Source organism: Piliocolobus tephrosceles, chromosome 1 (assembly GCF_002776525.5).
Source record: "Piliocolobus tephrosceles isolate RC106 chromosome 1, ASM277652v3, whole genome shotgun sequence".
NCBI lineage: Eukaryota > Metazoa > Chordata > Mammalia > Primates > Cercopithecidae > Piliocolobus > Piliocolobus tephrosceles.
This window is the reverse complement of record NC_045434.1, coordinates 26,843,938-26,866,978: the sequence shown is the minus strand read 5'-3', so window position 1 is coordinate 26,866,978 and position 23,041 is coordinate 26,843,938. Positions and strand designations below refer to the sequence as shown.

The 23,041-nt window shown below is 38.0% G+C and overlaps 1 protein-coding gene across 1 annotated transcript; it reads right to left on the bottom strand.

Annotated features, from left to right (window-relative positions):
- Positions 1-695: 695 nt before the first annotated feature.
- On the bottom strand, positions 696-21,736 carry METTL11B (methyltransferase like 11B). Its single transcript, XM_023207045.1, is given in 4 exon segments — positions 696-967; positions 1,706-1,955; positions 7,140-7,315; positions 21,583-21,736. Coding segments are annotated over 4 exon segments (852 nt in total).
- Between the last annotated feature and the right edge of the window lie 1,305 nt (positions 21,737-23,041).

The following is a 23,041-nucleotide window of genomic DNA, read 5'->3' as shown; positions in this document are numbered from 1 at the left end:
TTCAAGAGAAGTAGTAGTACCAAAGAGGAAGGAAGTATAATGTAACTAACATGAAGGTGGGGAAAGGAGTCTAGATTTTCTCCCACCCCCGCCCCCACCAGAATACTCTGTAATAATAATTATCAGGGAACAAGATAGTTTGGAATATGTGGGCATTGTTTCTTTTCCTTTTTGTGTGTGTATGTGTGTGTGTGTGTGTGTGTGTGTGTGTGTGTGTGTGTTTGAGTAAACAAATGCTTTGTTTGAACAACCCCCAAAGCTAAATTATTTGTTTTCCTTGACCCACAGAATGCTGATTTCATCTTGTGATGAAAAAAACAAAAACACCATTTTTGCCAAGGATGTTGTTAAAGACGATTTTTTACAAATATTGATGCAGGCCAGCTGTCTTTTATGCCTTCTGTTTTCATGCACGCTTGTACAGTTTAGACACATACAAACAGATTTAAAGCATGTTTCCTGATATTTCACTTTTTTTTTTCCAGAAAATCCACAGAATTTGTGCATGTCTCATCAGTGTGGGGCATTGTATAACCACTGAAAACAGGTGCATATTATATCATAAATTATTTCCAGACATACATTGTATCCCTTTTCTCACCTTCCCTATCTGCATTACAAGGGGCACCTGGAAGGATAGCAGCCCTGTCCCAAAGCACCACTGCCCAGTCCAGGCGTTCATTCCCACTGCTTTTTCAGGAGTGTCTGTTGCTGTGCAGTGCGAACATCCACACGGGGATATACTGCTCTGGGAAGCCGTCCTGCTTCTCCTGGCCCAGCACCACTAGCCCACTCTTCCTTATGAGGCTCCGGAGGATGTCCATGTCCCGAGTCACACTGCTGTCAGAGAGATCGAGGATACAGCCCTCTCGGGCCACATTGTCCTTCAATATGATGACGCCATTTTCTTTCAGGCCATCTCGTCACCGGGAAAGAAATGCAAGAAGGTCCTTATCAGTCAGGTGCCCTACAAGGGGGACCAAGTGGAGGGGGAACAGGATGATATGGTAGGGAGGATGGAAGGTGAGTAGGGAAGAACACGGCTAAGAATCAGGAGACCATTTGTTCACTCATTCATGAATTATTTAATAGCCTCGTTCAGTTACAAGAGGCTTTGAAAATTTAGATAAGGGGACACATATCCTCTTAGAGAAGGCTCTGTCCCCTGTCTGTAAAATATATTATCCTACCTCGCCTGTCAACCTCATAGGCATGAGATAAATTATTGTCTACCCCCAAAAGTCCCTCCCTGTCCCCTGAAGAACCCCTGTATTACTATATCTTTGTGTCACACACACACACACCCAAAAATTGAATTCACTGCTGTCTCATTTCCTGGGGATTTAAATCTAAGAATGTCTAGTTCTGCCAATAAATGGGGATTAATCTTTTTGACTGCACTTTTGAAATTTTTTCAAGTATTTAGATTCTTCGAGGATTTAGGTTGGTCCAAAGGCACTTGCTCCATTTAGGTTGGTTCAAGAACCAACGTAAATCCTCAAAGAAATGTAAATTTATTGTACAGAAAATGTCAAGGGAGAAATCTGGAAGATCAGAGTTTTGTGGGAGTTCACATGACACCTAAGGGAGCTAACTCCTCGAAGTACTACAGCTAACTCTTCCCTGGTGCTCTCATTAGCCCCAAGCACTGTCTTCTCTGGCTGAAAAGGGGAGAATAGCAGAGGCAAAGTCATGCAGGACTAACCAGAGACCCACTGAATCCAGATGACATCATATCTCCTGAAAGGGGGTGTGAATTCCTGCAGGCTGTAGCAGTGGTAGCTTTCTACTTTGTCACCTTTGACCTGCAGGTAGTTCTGGGCTTCAAGGAGAAAGGATTCCATCATATCCACCAGCTCCACACTGTTGAAAACAGGCAATAAGACGTGTTTGCTGACCCTTCCTATCCCGGAGCCGCAGTCCAAGGCACAGTCTGTTCCAGCTCTCCCAGGCCCCTGCAGAAAGGCACCTTGATATTTCAAGTACAGAGACCCATCCTTGAAAATTGCACACCCTAGTTACCTCTTTAAATCAACTTTATTAGGTAAATTTTATGCAATAAAATGTACCATTTCTTGTGTACAATTTGATAATTTTGGACAAATATAGCCATGCACCTACCACCACAATCAAGATATACATTCAATTATCTTTTCAAAAAAATCTAAATATTTCTAGTCCTGCTTTCTTTAGCCAAATAAAGAATTATAAATGAGATGTTTTAAAAATAGTATCTTAGGTTTACACACTTGGTAATTTTCTCCAAAAAAAAATGAGCCATTGTTAGCCCTATGAAGATTAAACGTTAATGACTAAATTTGAGACAAATCCATAGGTAAATGGTTCTACACTATAGATTATTGCCATGTAAGCAAAAAAGAACCAAACAGTGAGAACCCTCCTGAGTTTTAAAATTAAAGACTCATTCAATGGAAACATTTCAGTTTGAAATAGTTGAATTTTATCTTTTGTAGGCAAATTTTGAAGGCTCTGAATTATCTACTCCTCTTGGATGGATGGTAAGTTTGGGAACCTGAGCTGAACAATGCTAACTTTTCCATTCCTGGCCAGGATTTTATTTCAAATACAGCCCTGATGGCACACAGCAAGTTCACATGGATAAAAGATAGTTTCGACAAAGTTTCCTTGTGTCTTTTAATGCTAAACGTTGTTTTCTGGGTTTTTTTGGTACCAGAAACTACATGATTTATTTGGCATAAAAATTCTAAAAACAGTTTTTTTAAGTACATCTGTGCATTAAATTAGCTGGGAGTGAGGGGATGGGAAGATGGTGGAGGTAGGGAGAAATCAGCCAATGCAAACTTTCTCAAACTTGCTTCCATAAAACTTAAAAAACGTTTCTGATTTATGAAGATTCAGCTGGTCTAAATTATTTGGTCATAATTGGGATGGCTGCTGAAGCAGTTTTGTGCTAGAAATTACAGTAACAAGATACTTGAAGTTGCCAATCAAGATCTTAAGGGAAAAGCCTACTCTTGATTTCTCAGGAACTAAGAATAAAAAAAAAATTGGCTAAGGATCAAAGGTGAAATACAAACAGAGGGAAACATCAGAAAACCAGCTTTCTAGTCCACCCAAATGGCCTTCGTTATGCTAGGAAATTACAATGAAGAACAAAAAGTGAAGGAACTGTAACTTCTTTCAAAATGGAATAATAATAGCCACAATTATTATTTATACATAGCAAGCTCTTAGCTATAATAATTATAATAAGAAAACTCCATAATACAGATTATTATCCTCATTTTGAAGATGAGAAAATTCCGATTTCTAATATTTCATAACTAATGTCAGAATTAGAATTAGAACAGGAACTGTCTGAATCCAAAGCCAGTTCTACATTAGAGATGTCACCTCAAGTGATAACTCTGATTCTCTTGGTAATATCTGTCTAATGCTATGTTACAAAGAATTATAAGGCTTCATTTAGACAGTAGAAAAGAGATCTATGATAGATTAGTGATGTCTGCCTCAAGCATGAGAAGGGGAAGTGGTAGTATACTGCCATGTGTTTGCCATTTTTACTTACACTGTGCCACATGTCACATTCAAATATAATTTAGACTAAGCTAATTCAGAAAAAGGCCTAAGTATGAATGCTGTGAAAGAAGCATCTTCTAAGTAAATTCATAACAAAAAGATGGGCAGTAGATGGAAAAATTATGTCATTATTAGAAATGACTTTACTAAAAATGTGTATGCTCAATAAGAGATTCTTATTTCAAATTTTTCTTATTATTACTTGGCCTTAAAAGCCTCTATTGGTCGTGTTGCTCTCATTAGTGTAGAAAGCGGTTTTAGAAGTAGAATCCTGGAACAACAAAGCACCCTGAACTTTATTGGACACCATGGCTGCCTGAAACTGTGATTGTATTGAAATCTGATGCCCTTGAATGAATATGACTAGAACTACATGCAATGTATGATTTTAAAACAAGACTTTTTTTTTTTTTTTTTTTTTTGAGATGGAGTCTCACTCTGTCACCCAGCCTGGAGTGCAGTGGCGGGATCTCAGCTCACTGCAACCTCCACCTCCTGGGTTCAAGTGATTCTCCTGCCTCAGTATCCTGAGTAGCTCAGATTACAGGTGTGCGCTAGCTATTACACCCCACTAATCTTTGTATTTTTAGCAGAAATGGGGTTTTACCATGTTGGCCAGGCTGGTCTGGAACTCCTGGCCTTAGGTGATCCACCCGCCTCGGCCTCCCAAAGTGATAGGATTACAGGCGTGAGCCCATTTCATTATTTTCATTTTCATTTATTATGCCATGTTTATATTTATGAATCCATATAAACTAGTAAAACATTATTAGGAATTTCAGTTTAGTTTTGATTCTGCCTATGTACTTTGTTTTGAAGAACATTATTTTAGGTTTATCCAGTGGAGCTAAAATACTAAAATGAAAGGGCCTCATGTCACTGTATAAAAACTATAAAATATAACAAGTTAGTAGACCCAGATTTTTTAGCTACCCAATCTCTGAGAAATGTCAGAAAATAAATACTATGAAATAAATACTGAGGACTTTTTATGAATTACTACTTTTGCCCACTAGAAAGCTAAAACAGGAAAGTTATCAACTATGGCATTGACATCATCTTGGTATCATTTGTTTATTTGCTAAAGTAAATACATTTGCAACTAGTTTAAACACCTTTTCCCACTGTCTCATGTCATTAAGTGCTGAAAGGAAAGCAAAACTTTAAACAATCTTCTTTTCGCAGTTGACACGAGAATAAGTCATGTCAGATACTCGTATTCCCTAACTCTTTGTATCTTGACCTGAATACTAATCTAGTAGATTAGAGTATGAAGGTCAAAGTACCAGAATATCAGTCCTTAAAAAGGACTGTGTTTGTACTTAGAAGTCACAGTTTTACAATGGGCCTTGTCTACTAAAAAGGACTCCTTATATTTGTTTCAAAGGAGCAGGCTGCCTCTTTTCCAACATAAATATGCTAGCACAAGGCTGTTTCCTTTCCCAGGTCTGTGGGCGTGCTTGTGGGCTCTGTCTGACCAGCATCCCTGTGGTCAGCTTGGCATTCCACACGGAGTGACAAGACAGCTGGATTACTAACTAAGCTTCTGAAATGCTTTGGGATCAAAGTCGGCCTCACCACGAGGTAAGCAGGAGGGATTGCTTTCAGCCAGGCCGGAGGAGAGTCAAGGTCTATGGTCCACCAAAAAAGTAAATAAATAAATAAATAAAGCAGGGATTTTTCAGTTTCATGAGACAAATGGAAAAAATATGTCATGGTTAACAGCAGGGAGTTTGGTGTCAGGCAGACCTGGCTGGGCTTAATTCCCCATTCTGTCTCTTACCAGCTGTGTAATCTTGACAACTTATTTAACCTCTTCAAGCCTCAGTTTCCACAACTATAAAAACAGAGTTAATAATAGCACTTTTACCTCCAAGAATTCGCATGAGGAGTAAATGAGACAACACTTCTAAAGTGCTTAGCAGATTGACTCTCTCAGAAACAGCATTCAGTGAAGCCAGTCAGTAGCACTGATTTAGAAATACTCCAAGTTAACCTAACCTGTAAATATCCACGGTCTTCATCCCTAGACTCTCTAGTCTTTTATGGCGGAAGCTAATGTCCAGACACTTTGGCCCCAGTAAATACATCATCCCGATCACATTTTTATCCACTGTCAGGCTCTGGACTCACACACTGGGTGCTCCAGGAAGATTGGATTTGAAGTGAACCTCACCTCAACACTAGAGATATTAATGTTTTGCTACTAAATTGGTTGATGGCCTAATGTTTATATTTCCTTTATCAGAATAAAATGGGCACCAAATCTCAAACCAATGACTTTGTAATGTGTTGGAACAAAACTTGTTACCAATTAGAACTTTGCATCTTTGATAGAACTAACAGCAGCTTTATCTTGGGGGTTAAGTCTTTTCTGCTGTTGTTTTGTTTTGTTAGTTTGTTTGTTTGAAATGGAGTCTTGCTCTGCCACCCATACTAGAATGCAGTGGCACGATCTCAGCTCACTGCAACCTCCACCTCCCGGGTTCAAGCGATTCTTCTGCCTCAGCCTCCCAAATAGTTGGGACTACAGGCGTGCAATGTCACGCCCCGTTAATTTTTGTATTTTTACTAGAGACAGGGTTTCACCATATTGGCCAGGCTGGTCTCGAACTTTGACCTCGTGATTCACCCACCTCGGCCTCACAAAGTGCTAGGATTACAGGTGTGAGCCACCACACCCAGTCTTTCTTGAGGGTTAAGTCTTTTCTAGCAACTAAATGAAGTTCCTTAAAATAGAATGAATACATTATATGAAAGCCTGTTTTTAGTAGTAATAGTAATAAATTAACTTTATTGGGTACTAATTTTGTGCACTAAAGCAGGTACCTGACATGTATTATTTCATTTGATCTCCACACTATCCTGTGAAGTAGCTTCTATTGTCATGCCCTAGTCACAAGAGAGAAAACTGACACTTGGTACATTTAAGTAACAAGCTCAAAGTTGCTTATACATTAAGCAGAAGAACCACAATAGCCTTAAAGCCCAAAATTTTGACTCCTACAATATACTGTCTGTCTTCATATGACACGACAGTAAGGAAGTAGGGGTTGACCCAATGCAGGACTACAAAAGGGTAACATTCTTTCAAGGTAAAATCAAAACTATGTATAAAATAGTATAAAAGGATTCTACCTTCATTGTTTTTAAACTGAATATAATCGTGTATTTCCTTCCAACATCTCATTTTTATTACAGGGAGTCAATAAGTCAACCCAAGATCCCAAAGGGCATGATCTCTCATCAATCATTTGGGTATGAAATGTTTATGAGACTCTAAAAGAGATGTCTTCTTCATTCCCAAATTTTATATCAACACTGCTAATTCACCTTCCTCTGGAGCATGTAAGATTAGTGATAGGAGAGTGAAATGCCAAGTGGGATAAACCAGTGTTACTATATTAATCATATCATAAACGGTTCATCCTTTCTGAACATCTTAAAACAGGCTTGCAGGCAGAACTCTTGGCTGGGTCATATGGCTTAGTCGTGACTTAAGTAACAACACAGAGGCGTGCGAGCTGAGTGTTTGCAATGACTTTGCCTTCTCATCAAGCTGTAGTTGAATAACTCACCCCAATAAATTTCCTAAGAAATTTCCGAGAGGCCTGGATATCTGGACTGGACAGTTCAATGAAATTTCCCATCATACCCTCTTCTGTGGCTGGTACTTCCTGGTAGAAAAGTTTTGCTCTGGCATAGAACTGCATCTCGCCATTGATGACTTGGCTCGTTAAAGCATACAATTTCACTGCAAATGAAGCATTATTAATAGTTATTAATATTTATAAGAAAAAAAGCTCAGCCTTATGCATTACATTTCCTTTTAAAAGCCTGTGAATCTGTGCTGTGGAGAAAAGAGCACTGGTTTGAAGTCAAAAGATTTGGGTTTGAGTTTTGGCTCTGTGACTTACATGCTATGTAATGCTGGGAAAACGTCTTAACTCCTCTGATCTTCAGAGATCGCATCTATGGATTACAGTCATGTGGCATTTTCATGACTTAATAACTCTATAGTTGAATAAACCCATAGCTATATCAGTGTATTAAAATTTTTAACAGTGTTAGCTACAATAATGTAAAGAATGTCATCAGTTTTGTGGTGAATTTTATCCCTGAGTTCCAAATGTTTTCTGAGAATTTTCTCATTAAGCTTATAATAAAGTTTAATGAAAAAATTACTTTGCTTCTAATCGTAAGGTACGGGTAACTGTTTTTATATCTTTTTCAAACAATACATATCCAAATATGTCTTCATACCAATATTACAGAAATGTGCCTGAACTCTACATTGTGAAAATAAAATAATAAAAGAGACATAATATTTATTGTGCAGCTATTCTATCCTAGGTAGTGTGCCAGGCACATTCACATTTACTTTGTCATTTTATTATTTTCAAAAATGTGTAAGAAAAATATGTGTTCCAACTTCTGAGGAATAAATGAGACTACACATAAGTGTGTTTTGCAAACCAAAATTCACCCATGCAGATATAAAATATTTTCATCATAAGACATTCATAATAAAATGATAGACAGTAGATTAAAGGATGGAACTTCTGGTTCAAGATTGTAGGCTGAGTACATGCATTTGTCTTCTCTCCCTCCCAGTATTCCCTGAGAACTATCTTAAAACACTAAACCCATAATAGTGAGGAAAATGAGAGGGTATCACTGATGGATTCATGATTACAATAAATTTCTGGACAATAAAAAGCAGATGGAACAAAGCAAAAGAATTTGCAGGCCAAAATATTTGCAAGAGGAAATTACATTCCGGACTTAGAATCAACAAGAAGGCAAGTGTAAGAATGAGAATGGAAGTCAAAAAAAACAAAAATGAAACAAACAAACAAACAAACAAAAAAACAGCATAAATCAAAACTCTGTCTAGAGAACAACCAGGTAAGAGGACAAGTGCAGTCTCCTAAAAGCAGCAGAAAGCACAGCTGTAATCCTAGAAAGGGAAAATGTGTCTGTTGTCTTTAAAAAGAATAAGTAGATCAATTGCCTAGGAAGAGCTAGACCAGTTAGCATTAAAATGTTAGAATACTACTCATTTTCACATATAGAAGACTCCAAGTGCTGTCACTTACACTCATTCATCAGAGTCTGGTAAAATCCACCTGCACATGTAGGGCTTCTTGTATATTTAGGGGACAAGTACAAAACAAAGGAAACCTTATCCATTGCCTAGAATTATTTACCTTGTTTTTTATTCTTAAATGTGGATAAATGATCTCCAAACACATGAGAGTAAAGTAGCAGCCTGAAAAACAAAGATTGAGATAGTCAGAATTGACCTCAAAGAAAACAAAAATAATTCAGGAAATGGATGAGAATTTAAACCAAAACAAAACAAAAAACTCATACATCTTTGAAGACATATGAGAATAGGCACATCCACAAATTAAAGATAAGATCCCAAGAAAATTAAAATTAAAAGAGCAGTAAAGAATTATTAGAAATTAAAGTTTTGATAACCAAAAACTTTAAGATACAAAGTTAAGTAAATTTCCAGGACATAAAACAAAAAGATAGATGTGCAGAACAGAAATAAGAAGACTAGACTTACATAAGCAATTCAGAAGGCCCAACATCAAGCTAATTAGAATTCCAGAAAACTGATAAAATGAAGGGAAGAAAATTATTAAAGGAAGTAATAGAAGAAAATTCCCTGGTGCTGAAAGAGATTGTAAGATCCAACAAAGTGCTGAGTTGCATAGATTTTTTTTAAAGCCACATTTAAGCACATCTTTAAGAGATTTCAAAACAGAAAGAGTAGTAAGAAGATTCAAAAGTCATTTAGAAGAGGAAGAGTGGCTGACCTTCAAATAGGGTTGCAACATTTAGGGGGAAAAAATATACAACACACAGATTTGAATTTCAGACAAATAATGAATAATTTATTGGTTTGAGTATGCCTGAAATATTGCACATTCAGGGTAAATACTTACACCAAAAATTATTTGGTGATTATGTTAAAATTAAACTTAGCTGGCATCATGTATTTTATTTGGCAACTCTATGTTCAAAAGACTAGAATCAGGCTTATATCACAGATCTCATCAGAAACACTAGAAAACAATGGCACAGTGCCACCAATATTCTGAGATCAAATTTTTGCAAACTAAACTTAATACCCAAATTTTCAAAGAATATTTACCTCCTATAGATTCATTCTTCAGAAGTTTCTTGAAGCTATATTCCAGCCCAATGAGGGTTACAATCAAGAGAAGATGCATGATGAAAGATGATGTAATTAACCAGGTATCCAATGAAAAGAAATCCCAAAATGACAGATATGTATCAGATCTGGAAAGAAATCAGTTTATATTACAAGACAAAACATAGACTTCAAAAATAATATCTTTAAGTAGAATACACTAGATCCAAAGCAACAGAGTAGGCAAGAAGCAAGAAGATATTAGAAATATTCTAAGGAAGACATATTTTTAATCTAAACCACCAAAAATAAAAGATAATTGAAAGCTCCAAGAAAAATATACAATGGTTAAAAAATGTTATGATCAGGGCATGAAGCAAGCCAAAATATGGCATAAATTTGGGTGAAGAAATCAAAGAGAAAAATACCTATTTCACTTTAAGAACATTTTTCTTCAGATAACCCCAGGACTGAGATGTTGGATGGTGTTCAGAATTGAACAATTACATAGTTCCAAATTTTTATTCTAAAAGTTAAAAATCCAAAAAATACCACTTATATTACTATGACTGTGTTCCATCTATGGAGTTGCATCAGCATTTTCCAACTTGGGGGCCCTGGAGCCAATGTTTGTACCCTGAATCACCATGAATTTGCTGAAAGGGGTAACAAGAACGAGAATCAGTTTCCATGTAGTTCATCATTTTCTAGGGGCCACCAATATTATTTATATCCTCCAAACAGATTAACTATTATACATAGATTGTTATTTTAAAATTCAACTCTTTTAAAAGTTTAAATAAATACATAGAAGCTTTTTTTGCTATTCTACACACAAATTAGCTACTGATTGAGAAAATACGACATTAAAAGAATAGTCCTTATGTTCAAAAACATTGAGAACCATGGACCTACACCAATCTCCCTTCCCTAGCACTTGGTAAAGTGTTGTGTACACAGCAAGTGACTTAATAAGTGCTTATAAATTCAACAGGGATGACAAAAATCAGGCATCACCAATAATATGACTGTTCCAAATTCTTCTGGATGTCTCAGAAAATCAGGCTAGGAACTCACAGCTCACAGAGGCTGCCCAGGGTTGGATGCTGCTCTGGGATCATTGGCAAGTCATAGCCCAGGGCTCTCTTGATCCAACCAAAGCAGCAAAGCAGCCACACTCATCATCACCTGCTTAAGTCAACTGGTTTGTGCAGTCTATTAAAACCCTTAATCTAGAAATAGGAATGGTCCATTATGCCAGCAACATTTAGACCACAAGTGAATGCCAATCTCAGCAGGCGTCAGACTCAATAGGTGGGCTTTTATGGTTATGGGCTTGAGTTCTCATTTTCACCTAATTGACAGCAGCATTTCACTAAAAAAAAGATAAATGAGGTGTCATGTTCAGCCCCAGGTTCTCCCCTCCTGAAAGCTTCTGCAATTGTGCATATTGACTCAGATAACTCAACCAGTCACCAGCACATGGCTTTTTACCATACAAATATATATACTGGCCAATTAAAGAATTGCAATGTCTATATGAAACTTGGGGTAGTTCAAGACAAAAACTAGACACTGTTTGTTTTTTATTTAATGTAGTATTTATTTCTTGACCTACATTATGAGTTGAATTCCCAAGGAGCTTCCACTATTTACTTGTGGTGAAAAGAAAAATAGAGTATGAGTTTGTTTATTCTGAAGGAGAATAAAATTGAAATTTCTAGGAAAGATTAATATCCAGGAGAGTTTACATTGAAAGACAATTCATTCATGATTCAGTTATTAAGCCCCAATACAACATTCAGGAAATAAACATAAAGCTCAATCTCTCTCATGGAGATTACACCTAGCATGGAGGAATTAAGTCACATGGCTGCATGCCCAAAGAATAGTACCAAAAAATGCCTTGGGCATGCAGCAGATGCCTGCAAGTAGCAGCAAGAAGACTCCATAAGACCTTAACCATGAAGGATACTTTTTAATTGGGTTATCAAAAAATGAGCAGGAAAGAAATGTCACATGGCATGAATTATCTGGATAAAACTCAGAATTTTCAAATGCCTCCTTGAGAAAATCTTCTGCAGGTAGCAAAAGAATTTTGTGGCTTAAGGTCTCATCTTCTGACTCTAAGATGCAAAGAAGTAAGTTTACCTTGAGGCAATGTTCCATTTGATGACTTTTGCTGTCTTTCAATATAAAAATTTGGAGAAAAACAAAATACTCACTCAAAATCTTAATCTAGACATGAAAGGAAATATTGGTCCAGTATCAGAGATAGGGACAACAAGTCAAGACAATATTATCCAAGTTGGCAATAAAATGAAGACTTTCTGACAAACAGGAAATTTTGTTGATAGCTAAGTGCTTTTCTGTGCTGAGTATCCTCTTTTCTTTCTTCTTTTTTTAAGTGGTTGAATATAGCTATTTTAAAATACCTCTCTATTCCAGCTATTAGACCTGTTTGTCAATTTTAAAATGATCTAAAATTCTTCAGAAGATTTGTAAGCTAGGTTTAGACAGTAATTTTGAAATGATTTGAGTCTGGTAATATTTGATCAAGTCACCCTTTTGCAAAAAAAAAAAAAAAAAAAAAAAAAAAAGCCCAATTAGGAGATGCCCCTGTGAAAGGTAAGACCTTCCATAAAAGAGATTTGCAAATGAGTACTTCTCAATTTAGCCATTGAAGAAGTAATGGTAAAACAGGAAAAAAGGAAGGAAGGAGGGAAGGGAGGGAAGGAAGAAAGAAAAGGAAAAAGAGAGAGGAAGGAAAAAGTTGGAGTAAGACATCCCTGGATTTGTTTGCCGGCTCTGACGCAAATTAGTTTTATGAACTTGAATAGGTTACATAACTCATGTTAGCCTCAGCTTCTTCCTCTATAAAGAGGTAATGATGCCTCTGTTAGGCTGTTCTTGTGTAACTCTAAAGAAATACCTGAGACTGAGTAATTTATAAAGAAAAGAGGTGTTTAATTGACTTATAGTTCTGCACACTGTACAAGAAGCATGGCGCTGGCATCTGCTAAGCTTCTGAGGAGGTCTTAGGGAGTTTCTACCATGGCAGAAAGTGAAGCCAGAGCAGGCATGTCACATGGCAGAGCAGGAGCAATGGGAGAGGAGGAGTGTCACACACTTTTAAACAACCAGATCTCATAAGAACTCACAAAGAGGACAGCACCAAGCCATGAGGGACCTGTCCCTATGACCCAAACACCTCCCACCAGGCCCCATTTCTAACATTGGGGATTTTAACATGAGATTTGGATGGGACAAATATCTAAACCATATTTTTCTGCCCCGGACCTCCAAATCTCTTGTCCTTATCACATTTCAAATTCCTTTCTCAATAGTCCCCCAAAGTCTTAACTCATTCCAGCATTAATTCAAAAGTCCCAAGTCTCAAGTCACAAATCTCATCTGGAGATGAGTTCCTCCACCTACAACCCCATAAAATCAAAACAAGTTATTTACTTCCATGATACAATGGGGATACGGGTATTAGGAAAACATTCCCATTCCAAAAGGGAGAAATAGGCCAAAGGAAAGGGGTTAAAGGTCCCTCACAAGCTTGAACCCCAGCCAGCAGGACAGTCATTAAATCTTAAAGCTCTAAAATAATCCTTGAGTCCATGCCCTGCATTTTGGGCACACTGATATGAGGTGTGGGCTCCCAAGGTCTTGGGCAGCTCCCCTCCTGGGCTGGACCATACTGAGGTTGTAAGCTGCAGGTGGGTCTGCCATTCTCAGGTCTGGAGACAGTTGGTCCCCTTCTGATAGCTCCAGTAGGCAGTGCCCCTGTGGGGACTCTGTGTGGGACTTCTAACCCCACATTTCTCCTCCACACTCGTAAAGGTTATCTCGGTGTGGGGACTCCACCTTTGCCACAGGCTTCTGCTTGGGTGCCCAGGACTGCCCATACATCCTCTGAAATCTAGAGGCTTGGCAGCCTCCACCACTCTTGCACTCTGTGCACCCACAGGCTTAACACCATGTGGAAGCCAACAAGGCTTACAACTTCTGCCCTTCATAGCAGATGCCTGAGCTGTACCTGGGCCCCTTTGAGCCACAGCTGGAGCTGGAGTGGGATATGGAGAACAGTGCCCTGAAGCTATACAAGGTAGCAGGGCCCTGGGCCTGGTCCCCTGAAACCAGTTTTCCTATACTACTGGGTCTCTGATGGGAGGGGCCATCTCTTAGATCTCTGAAATGCCTTCCAGACCTTTTCCCCATCATCTTGGCTATTAGCACCTGGCTCACTTTTAGTCATGCAAATCTCTCTAGCAAGCGGTTGTTCCACAACCTGCTTGAATTCTTACTCTGAAAAAGTTTTCTTTCCACATGGCTGGGCTGCAAATTTTCAACTTTTATGCTGTGCTTCCCCTTTAAATATAACTTCCAACTTTAAGTCATTTGCTTGCTTCCAAATCTTGGTTAAGCCATTAGAAGCAGTCAGGCCACATCTTGTATGTTTTGCTGTTTAGAAATTTATTCCACCAGATATGCTAAGTCATCACTCTTAAGTTCAATCTTCCAGAGATCCCTAGGACATGGATACAGTGCAACTTAGCTCTTTGGTAAAGCATAAAAAGGGTGACCTTTGCTCCACTTCCCAATAAGTTTCTTATTTCCATCTGAGATCTTAGCAGCCTGGTCTCACCATCTGCATCACTATCAGCATTTTGGTCAGAGTGATTTAACAACTCTAAGAAGTTCCAAAATTTTCCTCATCATCTTGTCATCTGAGCCCTCCAAATTCTTCCAACCTCTTCCCATTACCCAGTTCCAAAGTCAGTTCCACATTTTCAAGTATCAGAAGCTTCCACATGTCAGGCATTTCAGGAGCAATGCTCTACTCATCAGTACAAATTGTCTATGTTAGGCCATTCTTGCATTGCTATAAAGAAATACCTGAGACTGCTTAATTTATAAAACAAAGAGGTTTAATTGACTAATAGTTCTGCAGGTTGTAAAAGAAGCATGACACTGGCATCTGCTTAGCTTAGGGGGAGGCCTTAGGGAGCTTTTACTCACATCTAAAAGTGAAGCAGGAACAAGCACATCACATGGCAAGAGTGGGAGTAAAAGGTGGGGTGAAGTGCCACACAATTTTAAACAACCAGCTCTCACAAGAACTCACTCACTTATTGTAAGGACAGCACCAAGGCATGAGGGATTCATCCTCATGACCCAAACACCTCCTACCTGGCCCCACCTCCAACATTGGGGATTCCATTTCAACATGAGATTTGGGTGAGACAAATATCCCAAATATATCAAAACCTGTCATACAACTTGTTGGGATTATTAAATGAGATAATGAATGTGAAAACACCTAGTATGGTGTTTGGTTTAGAGTAGAAACTCAACAAATGTTACCCTCCTCATTCTATTTTACACCAACAGTCAGGGTGGAGGGGATTTATCAGTGTTTCTGGTGAAATTCAAGGTTTAAATGTGCCAGGATGCTAGAAAGCTGTCGTTACCAAGTCTCTGAATTGCCCAGAGGAACCCTCTAGGTTTTATTTGCTCCCTATAGACTTTAGGTGTCTGGTGTTTCTTATCTTTAAAATAAGGCACTGCCTATTCTGAAAGTTGTGTGGGGCTTTTTTCTTTTCAACCAAGGGCTAGTTTAGTGTTTTCCTGACTTCTAAATTGGGGAAAGACAATCTACTTTCTCAAATTCAGCAAGAGATCTATCCCCTGCCTACTTGCTGAGTGTCTTCCTGACTCTCTATTCTTTCTTGAACTCTCCATCTGACCTGTTGTCAAATCTGAAAAGACCAGAAGTCAAGTGGAGATACTAAAGACAGATTTTTCATGATGAGATTTGACTCAGCAGTCCCCATGCTTCCTTTGTACCTCTGTAGAATTTTATAGTGGTCTCTATCACTGTAATACCACATTTTTAAAAAATATTTGTGTAGGTCTCTCTTCTACACTAAACTCTTCAGGATAAGGCTATGTCTTATTTTTTTATAACCCTAGCACTTAACGTTATGCTAACTTCCTGATGGGCCTTCTTTGAATGTTCATTGACTAAAAGCTAGCTTTTTGTTCTTTGAATAATATATGGGTTCAACAAAGAGCTGAATGGTGATAGGGATTAACTGACATAAGCACACATAAGTCATACCTTTGGTATCATTTATGAAATACCTGTCCTTCCAATTAGGCATACTCAAATAATTAAAAAATAGTAACTATAATTGATCAAACATGTTTATATGTAATACATATGCAAAACATTTATATTGAACTGTATATGTAAGATAAACATTAAATATCCATTCTACAAAAGAAGAAACCAAGGCATTAAGAGATCAACTAAGTTGCTCAAGGTTAAGTAGCTGGAGAGTGATATATCTGGAACTTGAACCTATGTCTATTGAAATAGAAAACCTATAGATCATCCCTCTCATACTCTGTACCTAAAAATATATCACTAAATAAAAAGGAAAATTATATTTTCTTCATTGCTTGAAAGAGAAAAATGCATTTGTATTGCACAGGTAGCGATAAACATTTGAAAATGTATCATTGTACATTGCTGAGTTGTGCAGCAATGCCTATCAAGGGAATGAAATAAATTTGTAAAATACTAATAGCTGTGCGGTGAGTTTTATTCTGGAAGTTCCAAGTGCTTTTTAAGAGATGTTGTTATTAATTCTAGCTTTTAACTTTGATGGCAAAGGCGTAGCTAAACAATCTATGTCTTTGCCATCAAAGTTAAAAGCCAGAGATAATTTCCTCCTCAGAGACTGATTCTTCTGAAAAGGGATCAATGCAAGAGAGGATACTTCCTATGTGCCAGGCATTATGCTGAGTACTTTCATGTCACCTCTTCACTTTATCTCTTTTAACTGTCACAATGATTCTATAAGACTAGAATTATAATCATCATTTTAAAGATGAGTAAGAGAATCTGAGAGACTTGGTAACTTAATATCATATAGAAAAGAAATGTCATAACCAGGTCCTGGCATGTGCCTATTCAAATGCAAAAGCTTCTGGTCTTTCTGTTAAACCACACAGAACCATTGTTCTACACAGGAAGTTGGGCTAAGCCTTTAACAACGTCTAGGAGTAATAGACTTTTGCTCAATAATATAATTAATGAATGTCCATTGACTTCTACGTGTTCAGAAATGTGGATAACACTAGAAGAATCATTGAGTGTTAAGTTATTCCTCAATAATTGTTACTAAACGTGGAGATGTTATCCCAGCAGCTCCAGTGGAACCCTTTGAGCACTGGCATATACATTGGAGATTTCCACTGAATTGTTTTCCTGTTCTGTATCCTATTTGTTCATGAATAGCCACTTTTGGAAAACTTGTTCACACCAAGCTTCTAACAGAACTTTGGTTGGTGTACCCAGATTATTTAAACCTACTCACTGACCTGCCTATCTTGATTATCTCAACAGGAAGCCAATGTTCTTCACAGGCTGTTTGTTCTCTATTCCTGTTAAATCATAAAATATGGTAAAACTTACATTGCCCCATGAGTTAAGTTTTCATTTACATTGTATTATGTGGTGGTTTAAAAAAGATCATGGAGTTAGATCACCTGGGTCCTAATCCTGCTACTCCACTCACCACCATAATAAGGTCTTTGGCAAGTTACTTAACTCGTCTGGGTATCAGTTCCTCAAATATCATATGGCGAAAATAACAGCACACCTAATAGAGATGTCATGAAAATGAACTGAGATAGTTATATGCAAAACATTGAGAACAATGATAGGCTTGTTCTCACTTCTTCCTGAAGATCCGTTATGTTCAACAGCATAGCTGAGTCTTCCATTGGAGATTTTTAGTACGTATGTCTTTGCTATTCCATGAATCTCTGAAGCTTGCCAGGGATGTTTCAGCAAATTTCCCCATGACTGAATGTCACCACATAGTGTGCTGGAGTGAGACTGGCTGCCTAATCTAGGCAGTTGGAAGGAGAAAGGAAGGAAAGAAGGAATCAAAGAGTCTGGTTAGCCACCGTTCTTTCCATATAATTACCCCAAACAACAAACTCTCTGTGCGGACCCTACAGGAGAAGTTCCCTAGCCTTTTTGAAAGAAGGGCTTTATTTTCATTTCTATGAAGTCTTGAAATTATCAAGAGTAGAGGAAGCTGACTATAAAACACCTCAGCAGAGCTGGAGAGGAAGCATCTCTTCTGGCTAAGTTTTATTTCCAAACGGAAAAACATAATTAATACTCACTGCAGCCTGAAAACTCTCATATTTTGAATTAAGTTTATTGTCTTTGGTAATGCCTGTTCTAGAGAAAGCTACATGGTGACTTTTAAAGAGGCCTGGCTCAGAGGAAGGAAATAAAGAAACTAATATTTACTGAGGAGGACTATTTCACATATATACCAACATTTAATCCTTCAATCAACTCTGCTATAGTTTTAAGAAAAATTATACTCAGAGGCTTTAGTAACTTGCAGAGGTCAGTTTTCTAGTAGTAGCAGTGCAAACATTTGAACTCAGAATTTTGCTGATCCACAATTAATTATTAGTAAGAGGCCATTTAATTCATTTAACAAATATTTTTTGAGTTTTTCCGATGTGCCGGGAACCATGGTAAATGCTAAATAGATACAGAAGAGGAAGAAAAAGGCAAGTCTCCACTCTCATGGGAATGAGAGTCCAATAGGGGAACTAATACACACAATTGCATTCCATAAATATAAGTTATAAACTCCTGGGACAAAAACCAAAGTTTAAATGAGTGAATCAAGGATTAAGGGAAACCTTCTAATTGAATAAAATTCACACTGGCAGATAAGACTTACATGCAGATTCCTTTCTGAACATTCGGCTTCTCCCATTAGAGGAAAAAGCCGCAAAAAATCTGAGTATTCACTGAACTGGTAGCCTGATTTCCCTATTCGCTTAGTTTAAAGGGATTAATACACAGTTATTTGTAGATTTGCATCCATTGTCACATTATAAAATCCTGAAGAAGAATGGAAACTGTCTTATTAATATTTGAATCCTTTCTAATGCACAGTACTTTGACAATAATGAAATTCCATAGATATCTCTTACATTAAATATGACTAAATTGATCAGAAACAAGAATTGTCTGGTATTTTTATCTCCAAAATAAAATATTTTTCCCTGTGGCAGGAACATTTGCTAGTGAACAAATATACACGTGCTCCCTTCATATTGCCCAGCATTCTTGAAGTTCTGGACAATGAATTCTAAACAGATGTAATCGATGTCCTTTGGGGCTGAAGTATTTAAGAGCTAGTAGACAAAACTTTGGCTGCTCTATTTGCTTGCCTGGTGACTAGTGATGTTCCAGCTGGCAAAGCCTCTATCATCCTGGATCCCTGATTGCCTGTGTGGAATATAGCCTCCCCTCCACCTCCAATAATGCATGTTGAAAATGATGTAGCAAGAGAAAACAATATTCTTTGTGTGTTCAGCTATCAAGATTCCAGAGTTAATTTGTTATTGCAGCATATCCCAGTCTATATTGACTAAGGTAGCCCTCGATTTCTATCTTCAAAGAGGTACTGTGGATGAGGCTAGCTCTGTGACTCTCAGTTGAAACTAATGTCCAGGTCAAATCATCAGGGTCAGAGGAAATAAGCAATGCCCATTTATGGAAAGTTGCAAATAAGTAAAATGAAGGCAATATTGGCTTGGAATAGACTTATGGTTTTCAAACTGTGTTTATGGAACCCCACAGGTATTATAGAAGAGTCTCAGTACGGGCGGATCACGAGGTCAGGAGATAGAGACAATCCTGGCTAATACGGTAAAACCCTGTCTCTACTAAAAATACGAAAAGTTAGCCAGGCGTGGTAGCGGTCGCCGGTAGTCCCAGCTACTCAGGAGGCTGAGGCAGAAGAATGGCGTGAACCTGGGAGGCGGAGCTTTCAGTGAGCTGAGATGGCACCACTGCACTCCAGCCTGGGCGACAGAGTGAGACTCCATCTCCAGAAAAAAAAAAAAAAAAAAGTGCCTCCGGAGACAGTGGTAAGTCTGAGTCTCAGAGACTAGACCAAGGAAAGGGTCCTGACCCCAATCCTTTGCAGAAAAGTTTCACATTTTCCTGTATTTTACACTAGGCGTCCATGGAATATTTTGTCAAAAACTTTGCCTTTTGATAATAATGTTTTTTTAAAAGGTTGAAAATAATTGATAAACCATTAGCATACTTACAAAGGAGAAAAACACAAAATCACAATGATTTTATTGGACAATAAAAGGGATTGAGATCAAATATAAATTATTGCCCACTTGTGCCAAATTAATTTTCTTCTGCTTTTCAGAAGAGACTATTGTATTCTACTTTTTCGTTCATCTTCAGCTGCTTTCAAAGGTGACTTCTTTTTCTCTCTAGTACATATTTGTGAAGTTTGGCAGTCATCTGCCTGTTAGTCACTCTCTTCTCAGCTATCGTAATTGATACCTTTCTCCAGTCTAATAAAACCAAGGTTACAAAGCTACTGTTATTGAGGTATGGCCTGAAGAGTGTCTCCAGAAAAGCAATGCTCTGCAGTATATGAATTGGCTAGAACATCATCACCTTCCACTTAAACTGCTCTATTATTTTTTCCTTTTGGATATAGATGAGATGTATTATATGTCCTAAAATAATTACTCATGGGCAGTGTGATCTACCAAAAGAAGCCCTGGACTTTGGTCTTTGCTTTGATATTACTCTATCTAGATTAAATATCACCATCTCTGAATTTTATTTCCCTCCTTTGAAAAAGTAAAATGAAAGGAAGAAGGAGGGAAGGTAGGTAGAAAAAAATAATGATAACCTACCCCATCTATTCCATAGCGTGACTATGAGAATCAAATAAAGTCATAGATGATAAAAAGTTTTAGAAGGAAGTTATATAAATATGAAATGAAGGTATTTGTATGTTTAGAATTAAAGATCCCTCATAAATGGATTTATGAAAAGAGGTGTTGGCAGGCTGCTAACATTCAGTTGCTTGAATGCAATACAAAGAATTATGTAGCTGCTTCGACAGCTGGAAACCCTGACCACCTCAAGTGCACAATGGGGCTTTCAGACGACCTTAAGAAAACAGACTAGGCTGATACACAGCCTTCTTGCTTTCACCGGGGTAAAATATAAATCAAAGGGAGGAGGGTACTTTACTCTTTAATGGTAAGTTATTTCCTCTTCAGTGCTGTTTAGGGTGCCCTTAAGTAACTACTTTCACAGAGGCTGAAAAAAGTAGAGTAGGCAAACCACAGAAGCTTTTTATTGCTCTGTTGTCCAATTCTCTGAAAACTAGAGGAAATAACAAAAATGGAGACAGACTACTGATTTCTTAATATTCAAAAACTAAGCTAAAATCTGCTTTTTTAAGGCTCTCTGACTATTCTTGTGATTCAAGAAGACCAGAGAGGATTATAAGTGTGTACACAAGCACACACACATAAACACACATACATACCCCAAGCACATTTTGATCTATTATGTCTTTCTTTTTAACGCTTACTCAGTGTATTAATGCATTAATACTCTCATCTTTGAATTATCAAATTTGCCCAATTACAATTTTTTGTAAATATTAAACATGTCTGAGTTTCTACAAGCCTGATACTCAGGCAACGGACACCCAGAGAAGCAAATCACAGTGTCTGAGGGTGCATGGAAATCCCAAAATAAAGTCCTGACTCTATTTTAGGCACTTAATCTTTGTATTCTCCATAAAAGAATTCCATTGAAACATTTCATCCCAATGACATTGGTTGTGGAGATTTTTTTATCTAAAAAGTATCCTTGTTTTAAACTCTATTCTAGAAGCCCCATGACCTCATGCAATCCCTTCAGTCATTTCTTGTTTCTTATCTAGTAGCTCTGACTCACTTACCCAGGGGAATTTTTTCCAGCAGGTAGAGATAGCTCTGAAAGAAGTCATTGCGAATGGCTTTGTGAAGGATAAAAGACATGCTATGTCGACAGAGTTCATCGTCGGTCTTCTGCCAGCGGGATCTAAAGGCAAAATGGGCACCCAGGCGGGCCATGATGAAGGGGGATAATAATGATTCCTACAGAGAAAGGAAGCTTGACTTGCTGTTTCTTTGAATTAGCCTTCTCTTTCTAAACGAACTTGAGACTGTCATTTTAAACCAGTCCCCTGTCCATCTATATCAGGACAGGCTGTCATGGGGTGTAGGGAGGAGGGGCAGCACACAGTGGGAGAGGAGGGCAGGCTCTTGGCACATCCCCCCTGTCTGATTGCTTGGGTGACACCACTCCAAACCAGCAGGTGCTAAGTAAGGATGAAAACTGGCTGAGAGAGATCTTGCTTCATCTAGGAAAAAGTACGCCTCTCTTCTTTAGCCACCACTTCAAACAGGCAAGAGCACAGCCTGCTAACACCCTGAATATTTGCCTTAATTTGATTTCTAAATTGGAATAGCCTAATTTCCATTTCAAAGAGTTGTGAATATTTTGCAGGAGATCTTGTTACCTGATTTCCATCACTCCTCCTAGAACACTGAATCCTCAAATTATAAGGACCCTTCAAAGTCATCTTAGCCACCCATGCTTCTTTCATCTATACAATTTCTCCCACAAAATTTCATAGAAATGTGTATGTGTTTCCTATTTTGAAGGATCTTTAAGAGATGCAATTATTTGAAAGCTTGTTTTGATGTTAAATATCTTTCTCTGTCAGCAAACTCTTCCATCTAGCTTGCTGTAAACAACAACTATTCATGTAAGCCTGTTTCTTCCTCTCTGCCTACTATGAATATGATTTTCCTCTTAAGTACATTTGTTTTCTGTACTGGGTATCTTTCGATTGTCCCTCCAAATCCGCTCTCCACTCTTCACACATTACTATGTGTTCCCCAGGAGGCTGACTTACATCAGTGGACTCCTTTGACTTCTGGCTTCTAGTTGGCTTTAGCCAATGGATAGTGCCAGGAGGCGACTGGAGGAAACGTGAGGTCAAGGTATTTATTCCCTTGGCACCTTCTCTGTGGAAATGCCATGAGCTGACCATATCCTTTAACAAAAGATCATACATCTGACAGGGGTCTTCTCATACAAATATCCTTTCCTAGTTCTGTTTATTTCTCCTTCACCTGACTGCTTGAGGCCCAGGGGGAGTGATGCACCAGGTGACAAGCCCGATTCCTTGTAATTTTCCTATACTCGCCCACCTATTTGTAAATAGTCCTTTTATTAAACCAGTTCAAATTCTCAATTTGTGAATTCCATCTGTTCCCTACAGGGACCATGACTACTGTTTTCCTCCCCTTATGTTCCTAACAGCAAAATGTGTAAGATCTCAATACACTATTGGCCCTATGCCATGTGCA